The sequence below is a fragment of the Nannospalax galili genome, unplaced genomic scaffold (genome assembly GCF_000622305.1).
Source record: "Nannospalax galili isolate Female #2095 unplaced genomic scaffold, S.galili_v1.0 scaffold381, whole genome shotgun sequence".
NCBI lineage: Eukaryota > Metazoa > Chordata > Mammalia > Rodentia > Spalacidae > Nannospalax > Nannospalax galili.
Window position 1 is genome coordinate 1,301,745 of NW_008347312.1, and position 20,932 is coordinate 1,322,676.

Consider the following 20,932-nt stretch of genomic DNA (forward strand, 5'->3'; position numbering starts at 1 on the left):
TAAAGGCTCTAACTTTATTTTCTAAATCAATGTGGACTCAAAATCTATATTTATAATTTGTTTTTGCAATAATACAAAGACCAGGCAAGACAGAAATAGCAACCATATTTCTTTAAATTTGCCCCACTTACAAATATTAAAACATTTAAAACTTCCATTAAAAAAAGGAATTATGAAAATATAAGGTAATAAAAATGGTTAGGAACCTAAGACATTAAAATTCTTAAATATCAGACAATTAAGATCCAGCTTTTTAACATTATAATTTAGTCTTAAAAAAATTTATTATTCAGGCTGAAAAGATGGCTCAGTGATTAAGAGCACTGGCTGCTCTTGCAGGGGACCCAGGTTTGGTTCCCAGCATCCACATGGCAGTTCACAACCATCTGTAACACCAGTTCCTGGGGCTCCAATACTCTCTTCTGACCTCCGAGAGCACAGGCACACATGGTACACATGAAGGCAAAGCAATCACGTAAAACAAAAATTAAATTAAAAAAAAAAAAATCAAGCCAGGCATGGTGGCACACACCCATAGTCCCGGCACACACCCATAGTCCCAGCACTCAGGAGGCAGAGGCAGGCAGATCTCTGTGAGCTCAAGGCCAGCCTGGTCTACGTAGTGAGTTCCAGGCCAGCTGGGGCTACAGGGAGACCCTGTTTCAAAAAGACAAAAAAAAAAAAAAAATGTATTTGTGTTTTCTATTCCTAGGTACATCTGTCCCCAGAAGACAACCTAGAATCTCTGTATCTAAGTAACTGTACAGGAAATCACAAAGCACAAGACATGCTATAAACTATAAATGAAGCCGGGCATGGTGGCGCACACCTTTAATTCTAGCATTCAGGAGGCAAAGACAGGCAGAGCTCTGTGAGATCAAGGCCAGCCTGATTTACATAGCAGGTTCGGGCCAGCTGTGGCTACAGGGAGACCCTGTCTCAAAAAGATCAAAAACAAAAAAACAACTAAAAAATCCCACTATAAATGAAGAACATGGCTAAAAGAATCACTCTCAATACACTCCCCACCCCCATCCTTTACAATGTTTTTGTTTTAAATGTGTATGTGTGTTATGCCTGCATGTAGGTAAGTGCACCCGTGTCATGTAATGCCTACAGAGGACAGAAGAGGCTGTCGGATCCCCTGGAACTGGAGTTATGGACAGTTGTTAGCTGCCATGTGGGTGCTGGGATTTGAACCCAGTCTTCTGCAAGAACAGTTAGTGTTCTTAACGGCTGAGCCATCTCTCTAGGCCCCCTTTACAATGTTATTATCTACAAAAAGGGCAGTTTTTATACCAAAAGTCTTTTACTCTTGTTTGGTTATATCCTTAATGTGTTACTTTATAAGACCAAAAAAGAAACATGAAAAAGGTTATTTGGAACACAAATCTTTAATAAAGCCGAACAATTCAACAGCAGTATCTTAAATTCTAGTATGAGTACAATGGAGATTCTGGGAAAACTCAATGACAGATTTTACTCTATGTGTCTGTGTATGTACATGTCTGTACATGTATGTACATGTCTGTGTTTGTCTGTGTATGTGTATGTCTGTACATGTGTGCACCAGAGGTCAACCTTGGATTCCTCAAGTGCCATTCACCATGGCTTTTTCTTAGACAGGGTCTCTCATTGGTCCGAAGCTTGCCAATTAGGCCCGGCTGGTGGGCCAGTGAACTGCAGGAATCTTCCTGTCTCCACCCCGAGTGCTGTGAGTAGAAGCAGGTGCCACCACGCTTGGCTTTTTCACCTGGGTACTGGGATGCTGAATTCAGGTCCTCAAGCCTGCATGGCAAGCACTTTGCTGACTGAGCTATATCCCCCAACCTATGACACTTTTATCTTATAATATTTCTTTCTTATTTTAATTTTTCAGATGGAGTATCACTGTGTAGCCCCGGCTGACCTCAAACTCATGGATGATTCTCCTGCTTCAGCCTCCTAGCCTGAGATTACAGGTATGTGCCACCATGCCTGGCTGATTATTTACAGAATCTCCAAGTAGCAGAACAGAAAGGAGCACAAACTATTCAGATGTACCTTCTTTTCAAGCCATAATTTTATAAAACTAAAGCCTCCTCAAAACAATTCTAAAACCAAGAAATTAGCCAGGCTCCTTTGTTTTACAGGTGTCTAACTGCACTAAATATTCCTTGAAACAAGTAGAGCATTAATTTTACAACCATTCTGTCATAGTGAGATTAACTGTAATAACAATTTCAGAAACTAGATTTCATTCATGAAAGAAGTTTCCAAGCACTGCTATGCAGAATCTTCTTTCAAGACCTATATGTCATCAGCTCCCATTTTAAACAATGAAATGAACTATGAAAGGAATATTTGTTTACTGCTTTATTCAAACAACTTAAAATTGCAAAAACAAATAAATTATACACTTGATTAAAATAAATAAATCTGAGTTCTACAATGAAAGAAAAGCCAAACACTATCAGTATATTTTACTGAAATAATCTCTCACTTAATTCTCCTCAGAATTAGCAGCAGATAGACAGTTTCCATGTTAGGAATTTAATACAGAAATAATGCTCTGAACCAAAAGTCACAGTATTAATGCTGTAATTAATAGCTAATAGGATAGTTAAATCTGTGCCTACAGCAGCTCAACCTGTATCATTATTTTTTTTAAGTTTTTACTTATAAATTTGGTTCCTTTAAGAAAAATGAATTTAGCAGCCACACTCAAACTGCCCAGGAATCCTAATAAGTTGCTAGAATTTTCTTCTTTTGCAACAAAAACAAAAGGAGTGGCCTGTCCAAGTGCACAATGCTGGCATAGAAATTACAGCCTGGAGACTCTCCTAGCATGTTTCTCGGGTGAATGATCCTGGCTAATTCACCACATAAGGTAAGGGAAAAACCTCACAATTACTCTGTGAATAAGCCCGGCCAGTCTACCAGACTGAGAATGAATGGATCTATACACTTTGATCTCTAAGACCTCTTCATTAAAACAAATAAATGAAAAAGGAGTATTAAGGGCTGGAGAGATGGCTCAGCAGTTAAGAACACTGGCTATTTCTGCAGAAAACCTGGGTTCAAATCCCAGTACCCACATGGCAGCTAACAACTGTCCATAACTCCAGTTCCAGGAGATCTGACAGCCTCTTCTGTCCTCCACAGGCATTGCATGACATAGGTGCACTTACCTACACACAGGCAATAGACGCATACACATAGAATAAAAATAAATAAAATATGAAAAAATTAAAAATAAAAAAGGAGTATTAACCTCCCTCCTCAGATCACTTTAATTTTTTAAGCATTTTATTTATTATCTTTATGTTATGTGTATGAGTGTTTTGTCTGCATGTATGTAAGTAAACCCATGCTGTGCAAAACCCAGAGTCCAGAAGGTGTCAGATCCCCTGGAACTAGAGTTATAAGCGGTGGTTAGCCACCATGTGGGTGTTAAGTTCAAGTGCTCTTAACCTCTGAGCCATCTCTCCAGCCCCTAAGACCACTTTAAAGCATTGAGGTTTATTTTATTTTATTATGTGTATGAGTGTTTTGACTGAATTATATAAGGGTACCACATGCACACAATGCCCATAGGTCAGAAGAGGGTGTCAGATCTCCAGTCTGGAACTGGAGTTACAGACGGTTGTTAGCTACCATGTGGGCACTGGGAACTGAACCCAGGTCTTCTGGAAGAGCAGCCAGTGCTCTTAACTGTTGAGCCATCTCTCCAGCCTATTTTTGTTTTTAGTTTTTTTATTACATGTGTGGAGGTCAGAAGACAACTTATTGGGGGTCAAGTCTATCCTTCTACCACATGGATCCCAGGGATCAATCTCAGGTTGCAAGCCACTTTACTCACTGGGCCATCTCACTAGCCTTGTTTTTTGTGTATGCATGGTTTTTATTTTGGGGTGGGAGTCCTTCTGTTTTGTTTTTGACAAGGTCTCCTTGCAGTTCCAGCTGGCCTGAAATCACTATGTAGACCAGGCTGGTCTTGATCTCACAGATACATGCCTGCCTCTGCCTCTGGAGTACTGCTGGGGTTTGGGGTTCTGGATTTGTAAGTAGGGAGAAAAGGGGACATATTAGGAATCCAGCATGACTTAAGCTATTGTTTTAACAAAGACCAAAGTATTGTAAGTTTAGATATAATGAACTGATTTCTAATTGAAGGAATATATTTTAATTATCATCATATATATCCACCAGGACATAAACTAAGGCTGAAACAAGGGTAGACCTTAGAATCACGTCATTCAAAGTCACATCTACATAAGGTCCTTCTTACATAACATTCCTAATAGCTATTTTAACATTGCCAACAATAGGGACTTAGTAGCTAAGGCTGCTATAAAATTGAGGTTCCTAATGTGTAACTCAACTTCAGAAGCCTAGCTGTGCCTGATCATACCAAAGACACCCACTCCTTCCTTACATATAAAATCCCCATCAAATATTTACAGTAATTTCCCCTCTCACATTCCTCCTTTGTCTCTCCCTTCTCCAGGTTAAAAATCTCCATGTTTTCCAAATGTTCAGTCTGGTCCTACTCCCAAAACTACAAGGATATTAAGACTAGGATTAGTCTATAAAAGCAGAAACACGGATAGGGACGTTAGTGAGTATATAACTCAATAAGGTACACCACTGGGGGTGGGCTTAGGGAGTTCTTAAGCCTTGCCAGATCTCCAGCTGCTCTCTTGCTTCCTGTGCCTGCATGATGATGTGAGAGCTTCACTTCTGCTGCTCTGTTCCAGCCACCTCCAGCCACCATGCCTCCCTGCCATGACGGACTGTAATTCCTCTGGAACCATAGCTTAAATAAACCCTTCCTTCTATAAATTGCTTGGGTCAGTGTGTCTATCACAGCAACAGAAAAGTGACTAATGAAGAGGCAGGTTCCATCAGCAGTCTCTTAACCCACAGACTTCATACTAAATAAATACTGTTTCCTAAGTATCTCAAACACTTTTAGTTTGGTGTGCAAACTAAAAGCAGGCACTTTACACCCATCATTATTAACGGTTATATTTTAGAAAGAAAGGGGGTGGGCAAGAAGAAAAAGTGGGAAGGAAAGGAACTCCAAGAAGAGAGGAAGACTGGGAGGAAGAGAAAGAGAAAAAAGACAGAAGAAAGGAAATACCAGCTACTGTCAAAGATGTAAAGAAACTGGCTAGTGAGAATATAAAATGGTATAGTTGCTGTGGAAAAGGTACAGTGAATTCTCAAAATTAAACACAGACTTAACATGTGCTACAGCAATTCCACTTCTAGGCATACACCCAAAAAGTAAGTCAGGACTTAAATTTGTATAACTGTGTTCATGCACTACTTACAATGGACAAATGTCAGAAGCAACTCAAACGCCAATCAAAATAAACAAAGAAAGCAGCATTCAGCACTAAGGAAATCTGAGCACATGCTATAACATACATGAACCATGAAGACATGCTAAATGAAATAAGGTAGTCACAAAGGGTGAAAGTGTGATTCCTCATAGATGGTGTTTACATAGTCAAACTCTCAGAGACAAGTAGAATGGTGATTACGGGGCTGGAAAGAAGAAAGAGTGGGAATTACTGTTTGGTTGGTAGAGAGTTTCAGTTAGAAAAGATGAAGCTGTAAGGACGAATAATACAAAAGACTACTACTGACCTAATTATAGATTTAAAAATTATGAAAGTGACAAATTTCACATTACATGTATTTTACCACACTTGAAAAAACAAAGAGGGGCTGGAGAGCTGGCTCTGTGGTTAAAAGCACTGGCTGCTCTTGCAGAGGACCTGAGTTTGGTTCCCAGCACCCACATGACTAACAACTGTCCATAACTCCAGTTCCAGGGGATCCAACACCCTATTCTAACCTCCATGGGCACTGCATGACACAGGTACACTTACATACATGCAGGCAATACACACATACACATAAAATTAAAAATTAATAAAATACAAATAAAATTAAAAATTTTTTAATATTTTATTTATTATTTTTATGTGTATGCGTGTATTGCCTGCGTGTAGGTAAGTGCACCCATGTCGTGCAATGCCCTCGGAGGACAGACGAGGCTACTGGATCCCCTGGACCTGGAGTTACGGACAGTTGTTAGCTGCCATGTGGGTGCTGAGATTCGAACCTGGGTCCTCTGCAAGAACAACCAGTGTTCTTAACCACTGAGCCATCTCTCCAACCCCAATAAATTATTTTTAGAAATTAAAAACCAAACAGAATATGTGGAAATGCCAGATTCTAACTTCAGAAAAACACTGCCATGGAAAAATTCCTTTTCTCTCAATTTCCACTTTACTATGTTTCTGATTTTCAACCATGGAAACCGTTCTCAATTCACTTCTCTAGGGATCTGATACAGAAGTAGAGTTCCTGCTTAGTAAGCACAAGGTCCTGGGCTCAATTCCCAACACAAGAAGAAATACGTCTAAAAACAGGAAATGTACCCAACACAGCCACACATCTCTCAAACAAATACCTGTATTTCTTCTTCTGAAGCTGCCATATCATAGTTTCAGAAAGCTCAGTGGCATAAATTTCTTCAAAATGAGGGCTCATGATTTTTGTGACTTCTCCATCTCCAGCACCTAAATCAAGAAGTCTATGGGTTTTCCAGTCCGGATTAATTTTAAGCAGTCTCTGGAATTGATCTGGTGAAAACACAAACATTGAGCCTCTTCCTAGCAACCTAGGGGGGAAAAAGGACAAAAATTGAAGTATCTGTGCAAATTAAGGACCTCTCTATATACACAAAGTAAACAGCATCAGTAACCTTTTGACTTTATAAAATAATGATTAAAATAGATACTGTTTTTTTAATGGCTACAAAGCAAGTTTGCTAAATGATCATGTAAAGATACCATGATTTGTCTTTACACTTGCAAATAATACTCCAAAAGGTATGGAAATGGTAAAAGGGCAAGTAAAGAAGAAATTAAAGGAGGAATGTAAGGAACCAGTTTAAAAGATGTCAGGCTAACAGAATGCAGCACTAAGCAATAACAGTAGGCAGAAGAATCAATTGGGCCATTTAGAAAGATGGGCCTAAACAATGGATGAGTTGAAAAAATAGCTTTTGTATAGCAGAGTTTTAATAAGACACTTTAAAAAAAAAAAAGGAAAAGTGATCCTTACGAGATCAGTTAATTTGCTTTAGGAAGTAGATCCATATCCATGTTAGCTAGCTGAGACTGAGACCTGTAATTGAATAAAGGTCCTAAAAAGTATTTAAAAATCATAGTAATGACTAAAAAGAGAGACTGACAGAAGTTAAATGGGCATCAAACAGAACCCACAGATCAGCAGTTAACATCTCAACCACACCTCATAGAAGCAAGCCTTGGCGGAGGAGGAAATGCACACCTCCCTACAACCTATTTTCTTACTCTCAAATCCTGGGTCAGGGTTTGTCTGAGGCCAAGATTCTCCAACTTCCTTTAAGCAGAACAATCTTTTCTTTAGGTGAAGTGACTCCAACACAGTGTAAAGCAGTCAGACAGCTGCTGCTGTCGGAATGAAGTTGGAAGCCCTGGAGCTACCACCAGCCCACTTTTAAGATTCTCTCTGTAACCTCAAGCAGTTTCTGGGACCATTCCTTCTCAGATTCTAAAAAATACCGGTACAAGAAGCAGGAAAATCTGTATCTTCTGCCACTTTTTGGAAATAATCAGAATGTAAAACAGGTTTACTGTATAGTGACTGGAAAGATACATGCAACATGGTACTTGTGATTAAGACCAGCTTCCAAAAAACATAAAAATTACACAGTTGATGTAATAAATTTCCTCTTTTGCTATTAAGGCCATTAAAAAGTTTAAACAAATTTAACAATATATTTACAGTAAGTCCTCTGTTCCACACAAATGCTAAAAGACCAGGGACTAAGAATAGAGAAGACCCCAGAGACAACTAGCTAAGAACTACAACTTTGTACTAAAGAAAATCATATCTCATAAAAGACATAATTAATCCTAAGCTGGTTTTCATTGCTAGTGGAAAAAACAGGCATATCTGAAAAAAGGGACTGAACTTGCTGAAACAGCTGTACACAATTCATACAGGATCCAGTGAGGGCAGGAAGAGGCTGCAGGCAGCACCGCTGAGAAGAGGCAAGGTTCGAATTGTGATGCTGACTTCATGCCATAGGACCAAGATAATCACAAAATATTTTGCTTAAACTTTCCCAGCTATAAGGCAAGCTTCCCAAACCATGTCCTTAGAATGTGAGGAACCTTGACTTGATACTAATAAAATTCCAGTGCTAGAGGTCATTTGACGTGAGGGCTCACAAAATTACCTCAACGGTCTATATGTAAGGACACCAGAAAGAGATGCGGAAAGTACTACCATGTTTGCAAATAACACAAGTAGTAGAGGTTAGCACTTGAGGCTCCATAAAGATTAACACTGTCAAAAAATAAGGCAAAATTCAGGAGCCCAGTTGGTCAGCCAGAACCAACTCTGCCTCTAGAGGGCAATGGAAAAGCTTTAAGGAGTTAACAATAGGCTGAGGAGGAAGAGTATCATTTACTGAGCAAGACCCAAAAAGCTTTTAACTTCCTGCAGTGTAGGGAAGGCTCACACAACAGAATCAGCCAAATAAGTATGAAAATACTGTCCTAGCCTAATACAAGGTTTTTGGTAAACACAAACTATTAAGAAACAAGGCTCTCTAACTTTATAGATATAGATAGAAATCAAAATCTATATGGTCTGTAGCTTTATTTTAGTCCTTTATAGTCATCCTAGGTCCTCTAGCCACAATCCAAGTGCTCTCCAGATTTAAAGTCTACAGAGGAGATGCACCTCTTCCTTATAAAATAACAGAAAACAGCTATCAAGTCTCTCCAGAGAATATAGCTTTATGGTAGAGTCCTTGCCTCAAATGTTTAAAGCATTCAATCCCTAGTACCACCAACTAAAAACAAAACAAAACCTTTTTAAAACTGGCTATGAAGGCACACCTGTCATCCCAGCAATCACAACTGCCAAAGACCAGCCAGAGATATACAGCAAGACCATATCCCCCCAAAAAAACCAAAAACACCTTTTCTCCTCACTTGCCCTTTTCCTTTCCACCATGAAAAAAGTTTGATAACTATCTTGATTCAAGAAGGTTCTATCATAACTGCTTATTCCTTTTTTATATATACATTTTATTATTTTTATTTTATGTGTATGAGTGTATTACCAGCATGTATATAAGTGCACCTGTGTCATACAATGCCCATGGAGTGAGAGGACATTGGATTCCCCTGGAACTGGAGTTATGGACAGCCATTAGCCACCATGTACGTTCTGGGAATCGAACCTGGGTCCTCTGCAAGAGTAGTCAGTGATCTTAACCACTGAGCCATCTCTTTAGTCCCCAACTGTTTATTTCTATAGTTGACAGCTCTTGCATGGCAGATAATACTAGTGGGTTCAAAACTGAGTTTTGAGCTGATAACAGGACACAGAGCAAGAGGACAATTTGGAAGGTGGGGGGTACTCAGTTAACAATAAAACTCCCCCCAAAACAAGCCCACAGCAGAATGAGCTAGGCAGCTAAGATAGTATGCAAGAGTGAGCACAATGAGCTCAGGAACCCAGGAGCTTGAGGCCAGCCTGGGCAACATACTGAGACTCTATCTTTAAAATTAATACAGACAGACAGAAGAGTTATAGATATGAGAAGCCAAAAGTATTTATTAATTATATTTTCCCTTTGACCAAACTACCAAATTCTAAAGCAAGGAATTTTTTTTTTTTTTTTTGGTCTTTTTGAGACAGGGTCTCCCTATGTAGTCCCAGCTGTCCTGGAACTCACTATGTAGACCAGGCTGGCCTTGAACTCACGGAGATCCGCCTGCCTCTGCTTCCCAAGTGCTGGGATTAAAAGTGTGCACCACCACGCCTGGCTAAAGCAAAGAATTTTAAGTGGGTTCCAAGAGGTAGATGAAGGGAGAAGTAATTCACTTTGAAACTTCCAAAATTACATGTAAAGTGTTGAATGTAAGCATTTTGAAGAAAAAAAAAAAAAAAGATTTCTACTTTCTATCACTTCCAAAGAGGTACAGAACCCCCATAAAGTGAAAGAATCTGCTGTGGTGACTCATCTGATTTCATCTGATTTCCAAAGACAGAATAAATGATAAAGGATCGAAATTCAGTACAATCATTTTTAGGAACAAAATGTCAAACCAAGTTGTATAAATTCAACTCCCAATACAAAAATAACAAATGTCTGTTGAAGCAAATGTAAGGCAATTTTATATAAACAATGGAGAAAAACAAGTAAGAAATCCTGAGAAATGGCTTGTGGTGCCTAAAAACATATTTAAGGAGCGGGTGATAGACTAGGGATCCAGACCTTCTTCAGCACAAACTCCTCCAAACCTCAAGGGGAAGGATAAGTGGGCCCGAATGCTAGCTTGAGTAGTCCAGCAGGGTCTTTTAAACATCATGCCTGAATTCCTTTTTCTTTGGCTTTCTTCATTCTAGAGCCTTGGGCATGTTTAAAAATTTAGCTAGAAATGATAAATAATATTTATAAAGTCTTTTCTGTGGATTTATATGGAGGAACCACTCCAGGGACAGAGAATTCCACAACAAGTTTACAAAACCCTGGTGAGCCTAGACATTATGTAAAAATGAATGTCAGATTCTTCAAACAAGCTGTCACCCACTGTTGGGCTGAGTAATTAGATTCCAAAAAAAACCCTTGCCCATGGGAAGTGTGGTTAAGATCTTATTCCTCAGCCTAAAGGCTTATAGCCTCTGCTTAAAAGCTTGGTTCTAAGACTTGCTATTCAAGGTTCACAGCTAGCAGCCTGCAGCAGCAGCACTGGCATCACCTGGAAAGTTGTTAACAATGCAGGCTCTCAGGTCATGCCTGAGACTGACTCAAAATCCATACTCTAGCATGATCCCGGGTGGTTCCCAAGTAATCAGAGCAGGAAATGCATTGACCACAGAAATACAGATCAATGATGCTATCTGCAAAGTTATGGTGAATTTTTTAAAAGGTCTATTTTATTTTGTTTGTAATTTTATGTATTTATTTTTAGTCTATGTGTGTGAATGTTTTGCCTGCATGTATATAAGTGGCACCATATGTATGCAATGCACTCGGAGGCCAGAAAAGGGCGTCAGATCCCCTGGGACTGGAGTTACCAAACACTTGTTAGCTGCCACGTGGGTGCCAGGAACCGAACCCAGGTCCTCTGCAAGAGTAGCCAGTGCTCCTAATGGCTGAGCCATCTCTCCAGCTTGTTTTGCTTTGCGAAAGGGTCTTCCTGTAGCCCCGGCTGCCTGAAACTTGCAGTGTAGACCAGGCTAGCCTCAATCTCAAAGCAATCCACCTGCCCCTGCCTCCCCAGTGCTGGGATTAAAGGTGCGTACCACCACACCTGGCGAATTTCTTAAAAGTCTAAGTGCAGAAAGCTCCAAGAGTGGACCTTCTGCCACAAATTTTGACAAGTGTTGAGTTGAGGAAGTCAATATCTGGAACAAGATAACCTTTCTTTTTCCTTTTTTTAAACCTAAGGATAAAGGTTGGGGGAAATGTCCAATATTCACTTACCCATTGATAGATGTTCTAGACATAAACAGGCTAAAAACAGATGATACAAAAGAATGATAGAGCTGGATAAAGAGCCAGCCGGATTTCTCAATGCTGTTGTTTAAGAAGATCTGCGTTCCTTGATCAAGGTAACTCTGAACAAAGACAGACTGGAGTGATTCGCATAATTTCTCTTTGTTGCACACATACCACTAGAAACAAACAAACAAAAAAGAACAAAAATTAAAACATAGCTGATATGCTACCTAAGAAATCTAAATTTAAAAACAAAAGCCTAAAATCTAATTTAAGATCTTCAAATATTATAATCGCATGACTCTAAACTAAGGTCAGTCACTATCTTTTATGCCCACATGACCTACAAAGTATAAAAGACTTCTTCAGTCATGACCTCTCACTTCATTCTCATCAAAGCCCTTCCCGGGTGGAGGGTGAGAAGGTTTTGGGGTCACACAGCATAGCAGCGTGTAGAACCAGGTCATCAGTGCTCCAACTCCTGACTCAAATGCTTGTCACAACACAGCTGAGACAGAAGCACTTCCTCCAAGGGGACTCACTCACCATCACTCACCATCATGAGGCTAACAGCTAGCATTGTTAACTTTGTGTTGAAATAGAACAGTCACAGAATTACAAGGACTTACCTCAAAACCTCCTGCCAAACCAACAGCAAAGCAAGCAGAATTTAGCACTCTGGTAAGCAGATTAGGTTGCCTGTCTTCTTCAAAGGTATAAAGGAAGAGACCCTTAGACATCCTGGGGTATGCTTGTCACACCCACCAGCAATTCTTAGAGATAGCAAGATCAAGTTCAAGAAAGCTGAAGAAGTTATTTGAGTTCATACTGTAATCAATGAAACCAAGTGATAACATGCTAAGAAAAGGTTTCCAGAACAGGCTCTAGCCCAAACATTTTTTAGAACAAAATCTAACAATTGTAGATAAAAATGAAACTTCCATAACACATGTCTCTCATCTCCCTGGAGTGAGTGCACCAGAGAAGTGGTGAAGTGGGCTGTACAGCAGCTTTAGTGTCAGACCCCCAAATAAGTCCTGGCTCTGTGAACTTGTACAAGTGACTTAATTGAAGCCTCTACTCATTCCTTAGCATACAAGAGATAACACTGGTCTCTATCCTCACAGTACGATAAGGATTAAACAAGATAACACAGGCCAGTCCTCAAAAGAACAAAGCACGCAGCTACACCTGTGATAACAGCAGTGATTCCTCTAGTATGGTCTGACACATATAAGTCCATTATGTACAACAGGAAAACTGCAGCACACCAGTTACTATCTGTCCATTATCTTCTATGAAACAACCAATTTACCCATGAAGGAGTCTACTGGCCCAAGAGTAACTTGCTTAACCCTGACAAATCTGACCATCTACCTGCAGTAGGTGTCCCATGACTCCTTATGTGATTAATGGACCTTATTTTAAAGCCATCCCAAGCTTACTAAATGCAAGTTTGAGGAACATTCCTGGCACTAACATTAAAAGGGACCAGTTATAAACCACCAAAAACAAGCAAAAAGCACACTAAATTTCAAAGATTCATCCTTTATACATCCGGTACCCCAAACTGGATAAATCAAACCTCTCTGATCACTAATTCATGCTCACTTGCTATTTAACTATTGTTAACAAAACTACCTGGACTTTACATAAAACTCCTTGTTTTCCCTGCTCTATAGGACAAGCTATAAACTGACCTACATCACAATCTACACTTTTTTTCCTTGGTCTGGAAATGTTCTTGCTTAATCATTTACTAATCCATAATACTTACTAAGCCTGAAGCTATGCCCCAGTGCAGGTTATAAACCATTTTTTATTGTACCCGTGACCTTGTACACATTCTGAACTCTGAAATACTGAAGCCACTCTGACTTTATTTAGTTTTCACTCTCTGAAATGACTAATCAAGATAAAATCCATCACCTTGATAATAGGCAATCAGGGGCATTCTGTTAACATGGGCAAGAGGCCAACCAACTGAAACTCAGAAACTATGAATTTCTCGGCATCCACTTGTAAATGGACAACCAGAATAACAATGGATTCTGACTTTCAAAACTAAGCAAGAACTGACATCATTAACTGCTAATACTGCTTTCAAGCACCAAGAAAAAAATACAAGTTTTTAATAATGTATTTCTCAATTCATCAACACTAACACATGTGGTTGAATCTTAATACCACACAAGTTTTTCAGAAAAGAAACAAAGTGATTATTAAAAGGAATGTGCTGCAGAATAAAAAGGAGTGAAGCTCTTCTCTTTGAAGGATTCTATAGCCTTCCTGATCATGTGCATGATACAAAGTCAAGTCCACAAAGATATTAATCATCACCAAAAAGCACAAACAAATCAAGTGACCATCAACTGGTAGGCAAAAGTGTAGCGGATCCACACAACAGAAGATTATTCAACCATAAAAAAGAATAAAGTACTGATTCATGTTCCACCGAAGACAAGCCTTGATAACATTATGCTAAGTGAAATAAGCCAGTCACAAAAGGTCACACGTTATATAATTCTGCTTATACCAACTGTCTATAATATGGAAATTCAGAGGCAAAAAGCAGATTCTGTTGTCCAGGTCCAGGGCAAGGAGACAGTAAAACGGACTGTAGCTATTAATGGGCATGAGGTTTCTCTTTGGTAATAAAAACTTTTCCAAAATTAGATAGCCATAATGACAGCTAAATATACTAGAAATTATTGAATAACATACTTTTACATTTTTAGGAAGGCTAGGAAGATAGCTCAGTTGGTAAAATGCTTGCCTTACAAGCATGAGGACCTGAGTTCAATACCAAGAACTCATGTAGAAGAAGCCAGGCATAGTGGTACAAACTTTGTAATCCCAGTGTTAGGGAAGTAGAGACAAGTTAAATCCCTAGGGTTTGCTGGCCAGCCAGCCTAGTCTACTTGGCAAGTTCCAGGCTAGTATTAGACTGTCTTAAAAAGTAACAGAGCAAACAGCACCTGAGGAATGTCATCCAAGGTTATCTTCTGAGCATTACCCACACCCACTTTGGGTGCAACACACGCACACGCATACACAATTTATGGTATGTGTATTTTACCTCAGTAAAACTGTTTTCACGACAAACACACCTAAATGTAGGTGACAGTTTGATGAAGAAATTAACCAGCCTGGAAACTTAAATGACCCAGAAGAAACTCTTAAAATGTAAAATGTAAATGTAGTCTAATCATGTCACTGCCCTACTTCGCAGTCATAAAATAAGTGAAAATGTTCAATATGACTAACAAGGCCTTACAAGATTTTTGTCCATTCTCCATCCACAGCCTCACATCATGACACTGACTACCGTGGTGCTGGGCTCTCACTTTGTCGCAGCAGTTCTCTCCTCTTTTTCTGGAGGCTCCTTTCTCCCTGGCTATTCCACGCGACGTTTGTTCTGCCCACTACATTCCTCACCTGACTAATGTAACCCAGCTTAAACATTTCCTCAAATTTCCCTGAACTTTCAGAGTAGTCAGGGTCCCCTTTGTAAGACCCTCCCATGCAGCTCATGTGTCTCCTTGGCAACATGTATACCAGCTGAATGGAGTAACTACACATAATGCATGTTCAGCATCCATCCTTATAGATGGAAAGAGTCATAAAGATAGGGACAATGGCTGACTTCACAGTCTGGCAGACAAGACAAATGATAATTGTCTATCATGTCATGATTGTTAAGACCACAGGAAATTTAAATAGGCAGAATTGGCACCCTTAACAAAATCATGAAGGAAACTTAAGGACGACCACAGAAACAGCTGCCACTGGGTTTCTCAATGTTCAAACTCCAAAGTTTCTACAAGGTTCTTCAACCTAACTTTGCAAACAGTGGTTAAAGCTACCCACGCACACTACAAAATTGCATTGCCACACATGCAGGCAACGGCAAGGAGCACCCACAGGGCCAGGCACCTAGCAAATCTTTACACTGCAATTACACCACAGAGCTTTGTTGTTGTTGTTGTTGGTGGTGGTGGTGGTGGTGGTAGTGGTGGTGGTGGTGGTGGTTTCTGAGACAGGACTCACCCTGTAGCACAGGATGGCCTGGACTCACTATGTAGCCCAGGTTGAACTCAAACTCAAGGTGTTCTTCCTGCCTCAGCCTCCCAAGTGCTGAAATTATAGGCATGAGCCACTACAGCCAGGTTAAACTTCATAAATTCTGAACAAATGGGAGTCTGGAGTCCCAAGGTGGCTTCAGTTGATTCTAGCTTCCATTCATGTTACTGTATTAGAAGAGCAACTTTTAAATGTTCTCCTTACTTAACTCTATCCAGTTGCCTGCTTGAAAAAAAAAAAAAAAAAAAGCAGGGCTATTCTCCAATGAAGGTGGTCTGGACAAATCTGAAGAAAAGATAATCTGATCTGGACAACAAATTCCTATGGGCCAGCATTTCTCAACCTTGGCACCAACACCTGGGCCCTGATAATCCTTGCTCATGGATTGGCTTTACCTATGAGAAACCAATAGCACGCCCCCAACTGGCAACCCCAAAAATGTCCCAGGCACTGTCAAATGTTCCCAGGGTACAACTGTCACTGCTAGTGAGCTTCTACATGGACTCGCCAGAAAATGTCACTGTTCTGGCAATCCAGTAGTGTTTCCTAACTACCTCAGCTTATCTATAGTCTAGGGACTGCTGCTGATTAAATTAAAAGGAAGGACCCACTGGCCTCAGGGAACTTGCATTCCCAAGGGAAAAATAAAATCCGAAACTAAAAGAAACAAGAAATAATGAGACTATAATCTTGGTTATAAATAAGCAAGAGACCCTGTCTCAAAAAGACAAAAAAAAAAAAAGAGAGAGAGAGAGAGAGAAAATCAGTGCCGAAGCTGCTGCACCCAGTTCTCTGAGTTCTCTGAATGCATGCTCCTCAAAGAAGACAGACACAAAGGTACACTGGGCAAGAACAAAGTACCATGCTTCTTTAGTGTCACAGTGGAAAGACTGTACCAGCTCGCCTGTAGGGCTGAACTGCTAAGCTGGAGACCACAGTGTCCAAAAAAGCATTTATTATGATCTGCCTTTAAAGCTCTAATCATGAGCTTATTAACCAGTCTTTGAAATTGAACCAACCTACTGGTGCCAAGTATAGTAGGCTGTGACAATTAAACATCTAAAAACTATGATAACGAGCAATATGCTTGCTACTTGCAACAAGGCTTACAAGACTGTAAAGATAGTAACAGCCAGCCAATCCAGGTGGACGACAGTAATATGTTGGTATTTTTAAAGATTTATTTTTGCCGGGTGTGGTGGCATATGCCTGTAGTCCCAGCACTTGGGAGGCAGGGGCAGGCGAATTTCTGTGAGTTCAAGGCCAGCCTGGTCTACATAGTGAGTTCCAGGCCAGCTGGACCCTGTTTCAAAAAACCAAAAAAAAAAAAAAAAAGATTTATTTTTTTTATATATAAAAATATATAAAATAGATGAAAGTCTGTGAGTCTGTGTCTGTGTCTGTTTGTGTGCATGTGTGTGTGTGTGCATGTGTGTGTATGTGTGCATGCGCATATGTGAATGCCTACATGTGCGTATGTGCACTATGTGTGTTCTGGTGTCCAAAGAGTTCAAAAGGTGTCAGATTCCCTGGAACTGTAGTTACAGGTGATTGGTGATTGCAGGGTGCCTAATGTGGATGCTAGAAACTGCACCAAAGTCCTCTGCAAGAGCAGCAAGTACTCTTAGATGATGAGTCAGCTCTCCAGCCACTAAAGATTTTATTTTTATTTTAAATTATATATAAGCGCAGGTGTTCGTGAAGCTCAGAAGCAATGTATACCCTGGGAGCTGAAGTTATAGGCAGCTGTGAGCCACCTGATGTGTGTGCCAGGAAACTAAACTTGGGTCCTTTGGAAGAGCAGCATGAAAGAACTCTTAACCACTGAACCATCTCTCCAATATCCTGGTGTTTTTGACAATATTTTTGAATCAAAGTAATGGAATATGAGGTCATAGTGTCCTCAAAACCTTCTTCATGGGCTAGGGTTATGGCTCAGTGGGTAAGAGTACCTGCTATACAAGCACAAGAATGTGAGCCAGAATCTTAAACACCCACATAAAGCCAGGAATGGCCAGGAGTCGTGTGCCACATGCCTTTCAGCCCAGTACTCAGAGGCAGAGGCAGAGACAGGTGGATCTCTTGAGTTCAAGACCAGCTGGTCTACATAGTAAGTTTCTGGCCAAGAAGGCTATACAGTGAAACCCTGTCTTTAAAAAAATAAGAGCAAGAGCCAGGCATGATGGTCCCAGGAGAGGCAAGTGGATCTCTGTGAGTTCGAGGCCAGCCTGGTCTACAAAATGAGTTCCAGGCCATCTGGGGCTACAGGCAGGCCTTGTCTCAAAAAGACCAAAACAAAAAAAAAAAAAAAAACAACAACAACAAAAAAGCAAGCCAGGCATGGCTGCATGTGCCTATAACCCCAGTGTTAAGAGGCTAGAAACAAGTAGATCCTGTTTCAGTGAGAGACCCCGTCTGTCTCAAGGGACTAAAACAAACAGTAATAGAGGAAGACACCCAACACAGTCCTCTGGTCCTTGTGTACACACACACACACACACACACACACACACACACACTAAAAACTTCATTAGGCACATAATCTCAATATTTATATAATCTCTGTTGATTAATCACTTCTTCAAAGCAGAAATGCAATTTTTCTATAAAACTATAGTTGCTTGTCAGTGTATAGGACAAAGTTAAAAGGTTTTCTAAAATTATTTTTTGGAATTTCTCCACTAGTCAAACGTGACATACAATAGCCTTTTATTTCAAAATAAAAGAGAACTGGGCACACCAGGAGAACTTGAAAGTTACAAACCCAGCTTATTGGCTTTAGATAACATGACATAATAAAAATAAATATTTGGTCTTTTCCTCCACATTCCAGGTACTGAGCTCCTAAAATTTCTTGAAAATCTCCATGGTGATAATATCTTTTGAATACAAATAAGATGATTCTCAAAACAGGAAGGAAAAAAAAGAGTTCTGATTAGAGAGCTAGAATTTTCAGCCTTATCCCTCATCTCCAAGGATAGCAAAAGTGGTAAAGATTAAAATCTGTCATCAACTGCCAATTATTTCATCAATCGTGCCTGGATTCTGGGAATCAGTATAGCAAATTATCGAACCCAGGAAATACGGCTGTAGGAACCCCTAAACTAACAGCCTAGTTGAAAAGAAGCACTGCAGCTTGGGGGCCTGGAACTTGTAGCTGGCCTCTAGAGTGAGTGGCAGTCTGGTTGGGATTAAACCCTAAAACGTGTGGACTCTGACCCCATCTTGTTGGACAGCCAGTGAGCAATAGGAAATTGAAGTATTTGTTGAAGTCAGACACTCCCCCCAACTTTAAGCTTTACCAAAGCATGCACAAAGTAGACAAAGACCATAACTCCAAGAAGTTGTACTAGCTGTCAAACTCACAGACCGCAAAATCTTGGACTAGCTTAGACACACAGACACCTAATTTTAGTATCTTCACAGAGGCCCACTAGAGTTGGGGCAGTTTCCTATTAAGAAGGCAAACCCATTTTCACATACCTTTCAGAGAATATACAGTTTCCTAGAAGTTTCATGAAGCAATGGAAAATGCTTGAGCCTTTAACTGAGACAAAGCTATATTCAAAACCCAACTCTACCTATCTAATAAACTATGCTCTTGAGTGAGTGTCTCTCTTAGCCTCAATCTTGAATCTGTAAAGGGGAGATGTATAAAAGAGCAGTTATGAAGATTAGGAGGTGTAACAATACAATAAAAACCTAGTAACTGTCCATGTGTCACTACTGCATGAGGGAAAGGCTGGCTGGTCAGAGAAGCCTTATCTAAGGAAATGGCCACACTATCAGTCTGAGCACCCAAGTTATTCTCAAAAGAAATGGGTACCTGCTGGGTGTGGTGGCGCACACCTTTAATCCCAGCACTCTGGAGGCAGAGGCAGGCAGATCTCTGGGAGATCAAGGCCAGTCTGGTCTACATAGGGAGTTCCAGGTCATCTGAGGCTACAGGGAGACCCTGTCTCAAAAAAAGGTACTGTAAGTGAGAACACAGTAAAAAGGTATCTTAAATCTTCATGTGCTGCTAATATGTTGTGGACAAAGTATTTTTGCCTGCTTTATGGCACTTAGTTCTTTAGACAAAGTAAGAAAGAAAGAAAGAAAGAAAGAAAGAAAGAAAGAAAGAAAGAAAGAGAGAGAGAGGGGTAACCAAAGACCTGAGGCATGTAGTGCTACTAGAAAAAATCAGAAATGTTCCACTGCTCAGGACTCATGAACACAAAATCTTTCCAATTACAGAGGTGGTCAGAGCAAGCCATCAACTCCAATCTTCAAAGCTAAGGATTCAAAGATTTCTTTCCCAGATTTCACAGTGCAATCAAATCAGTTCTGAAATTTCACCACTGACACATTCCTTATGCAAACCACTCACCATTTTTTCTAGAAATTTCTATCAACTCAGTATCTCTTTACTTGAGACTATGTAATAGGGAACCTAGGAATTAGTATTCCTACAGAAAATACTACACTAAGTGAAAATGGCCAGGCTCCAGAGCCCTAGTCCATGGTCTAGAAGAATTACATCCTTCTGCTGATCATTTAGGACCACAGCTAAATCTATGCAAGCATATCTCTGGGCTTTGTTTCATCTTTTCTATAAATTTTAACACCGTCCTGGGCAAGGCCATGACAGATTGAGAATTTCTCTCTCCAGTTCTGGCCCAAACAGCATGAACCTGAGATTCTGGTAATGATTTCAATGTACATGATGATAGGTGCCCTCACATTCCCTCGGGGAACTTACACAAATTCATCAAGTTGCTTCAGCTTTGATTAATAAATATGTAACTGGCGGTCGTCATTTCAAATACTCTCTCATGCTTAGTAGTTTATACTTCTCAGATTTTAACAAAGCTTCAGAGGATCCAAAGAATAAAGTCTTTTTACTAGAGGCTACTAAGGTCTTCTAGGACATCTTCAAAGGGGAACATACCCTAGCATATTCAGCAGAAGAAAGGTATTCTAGTGTTCTGTGAAAGTGAAGCAAACACATTTGTTTAAGGGATTCAGCACAGAGTGTAAGGAAGGAAACCTCCAAGGTCTTTAGTGTTCGGCTGCAAAGGCCTCCAGAATGCAAGGCAAAGCAGAGACACCAATCCATCAAAGTCCATCTGGCTAGCTAGTTGGCTGCTGGTGCCCTGAAGCATGGTTAACTCATGCCTGACTTCCGCCGACCTCCACAGGGTAAATGAGTAAAAGGACAGGAAACCCAATCTGTCTTTTAGTACAACATGACTCTGGCTGAAACATTCAAGTATTTTTTTTCATTTGGATATATTTATA

At 40.1% G+C, this 20,932-nt stretch overlaps 1 protein-coding gene across 2 annotated transcripts in view; it reads right to left on the reverse strand.

The window, feature by feature from the left end:
- Positions 1 to 20,932, reverse strand: part of Mettl9 (methyltransferase like 9) — a 53,311-nt gene that overhangs the window by 28,053 nt on the left and 4,326 nt on the right. For both annotated transcript variants that reach the window (XM_008843825.3, XM_008843824.3), the window contains exons 2-3: positions 11,555 to 11,745; positions 6,470 to 6,679 (exon numbers count right to left, since the gene is read on the reverse strand). In XM_008843825.3, the coding sequence (XP_008842047.1) occupies positions 6,470 to 6,679; positions 11,555 to 11,745 (401 nt within the window). The remainder of the gene's footprint in view (positions 1 to 6,469; positions 6,680 to 11,554; positions 11,746 to 20,932) is intronic.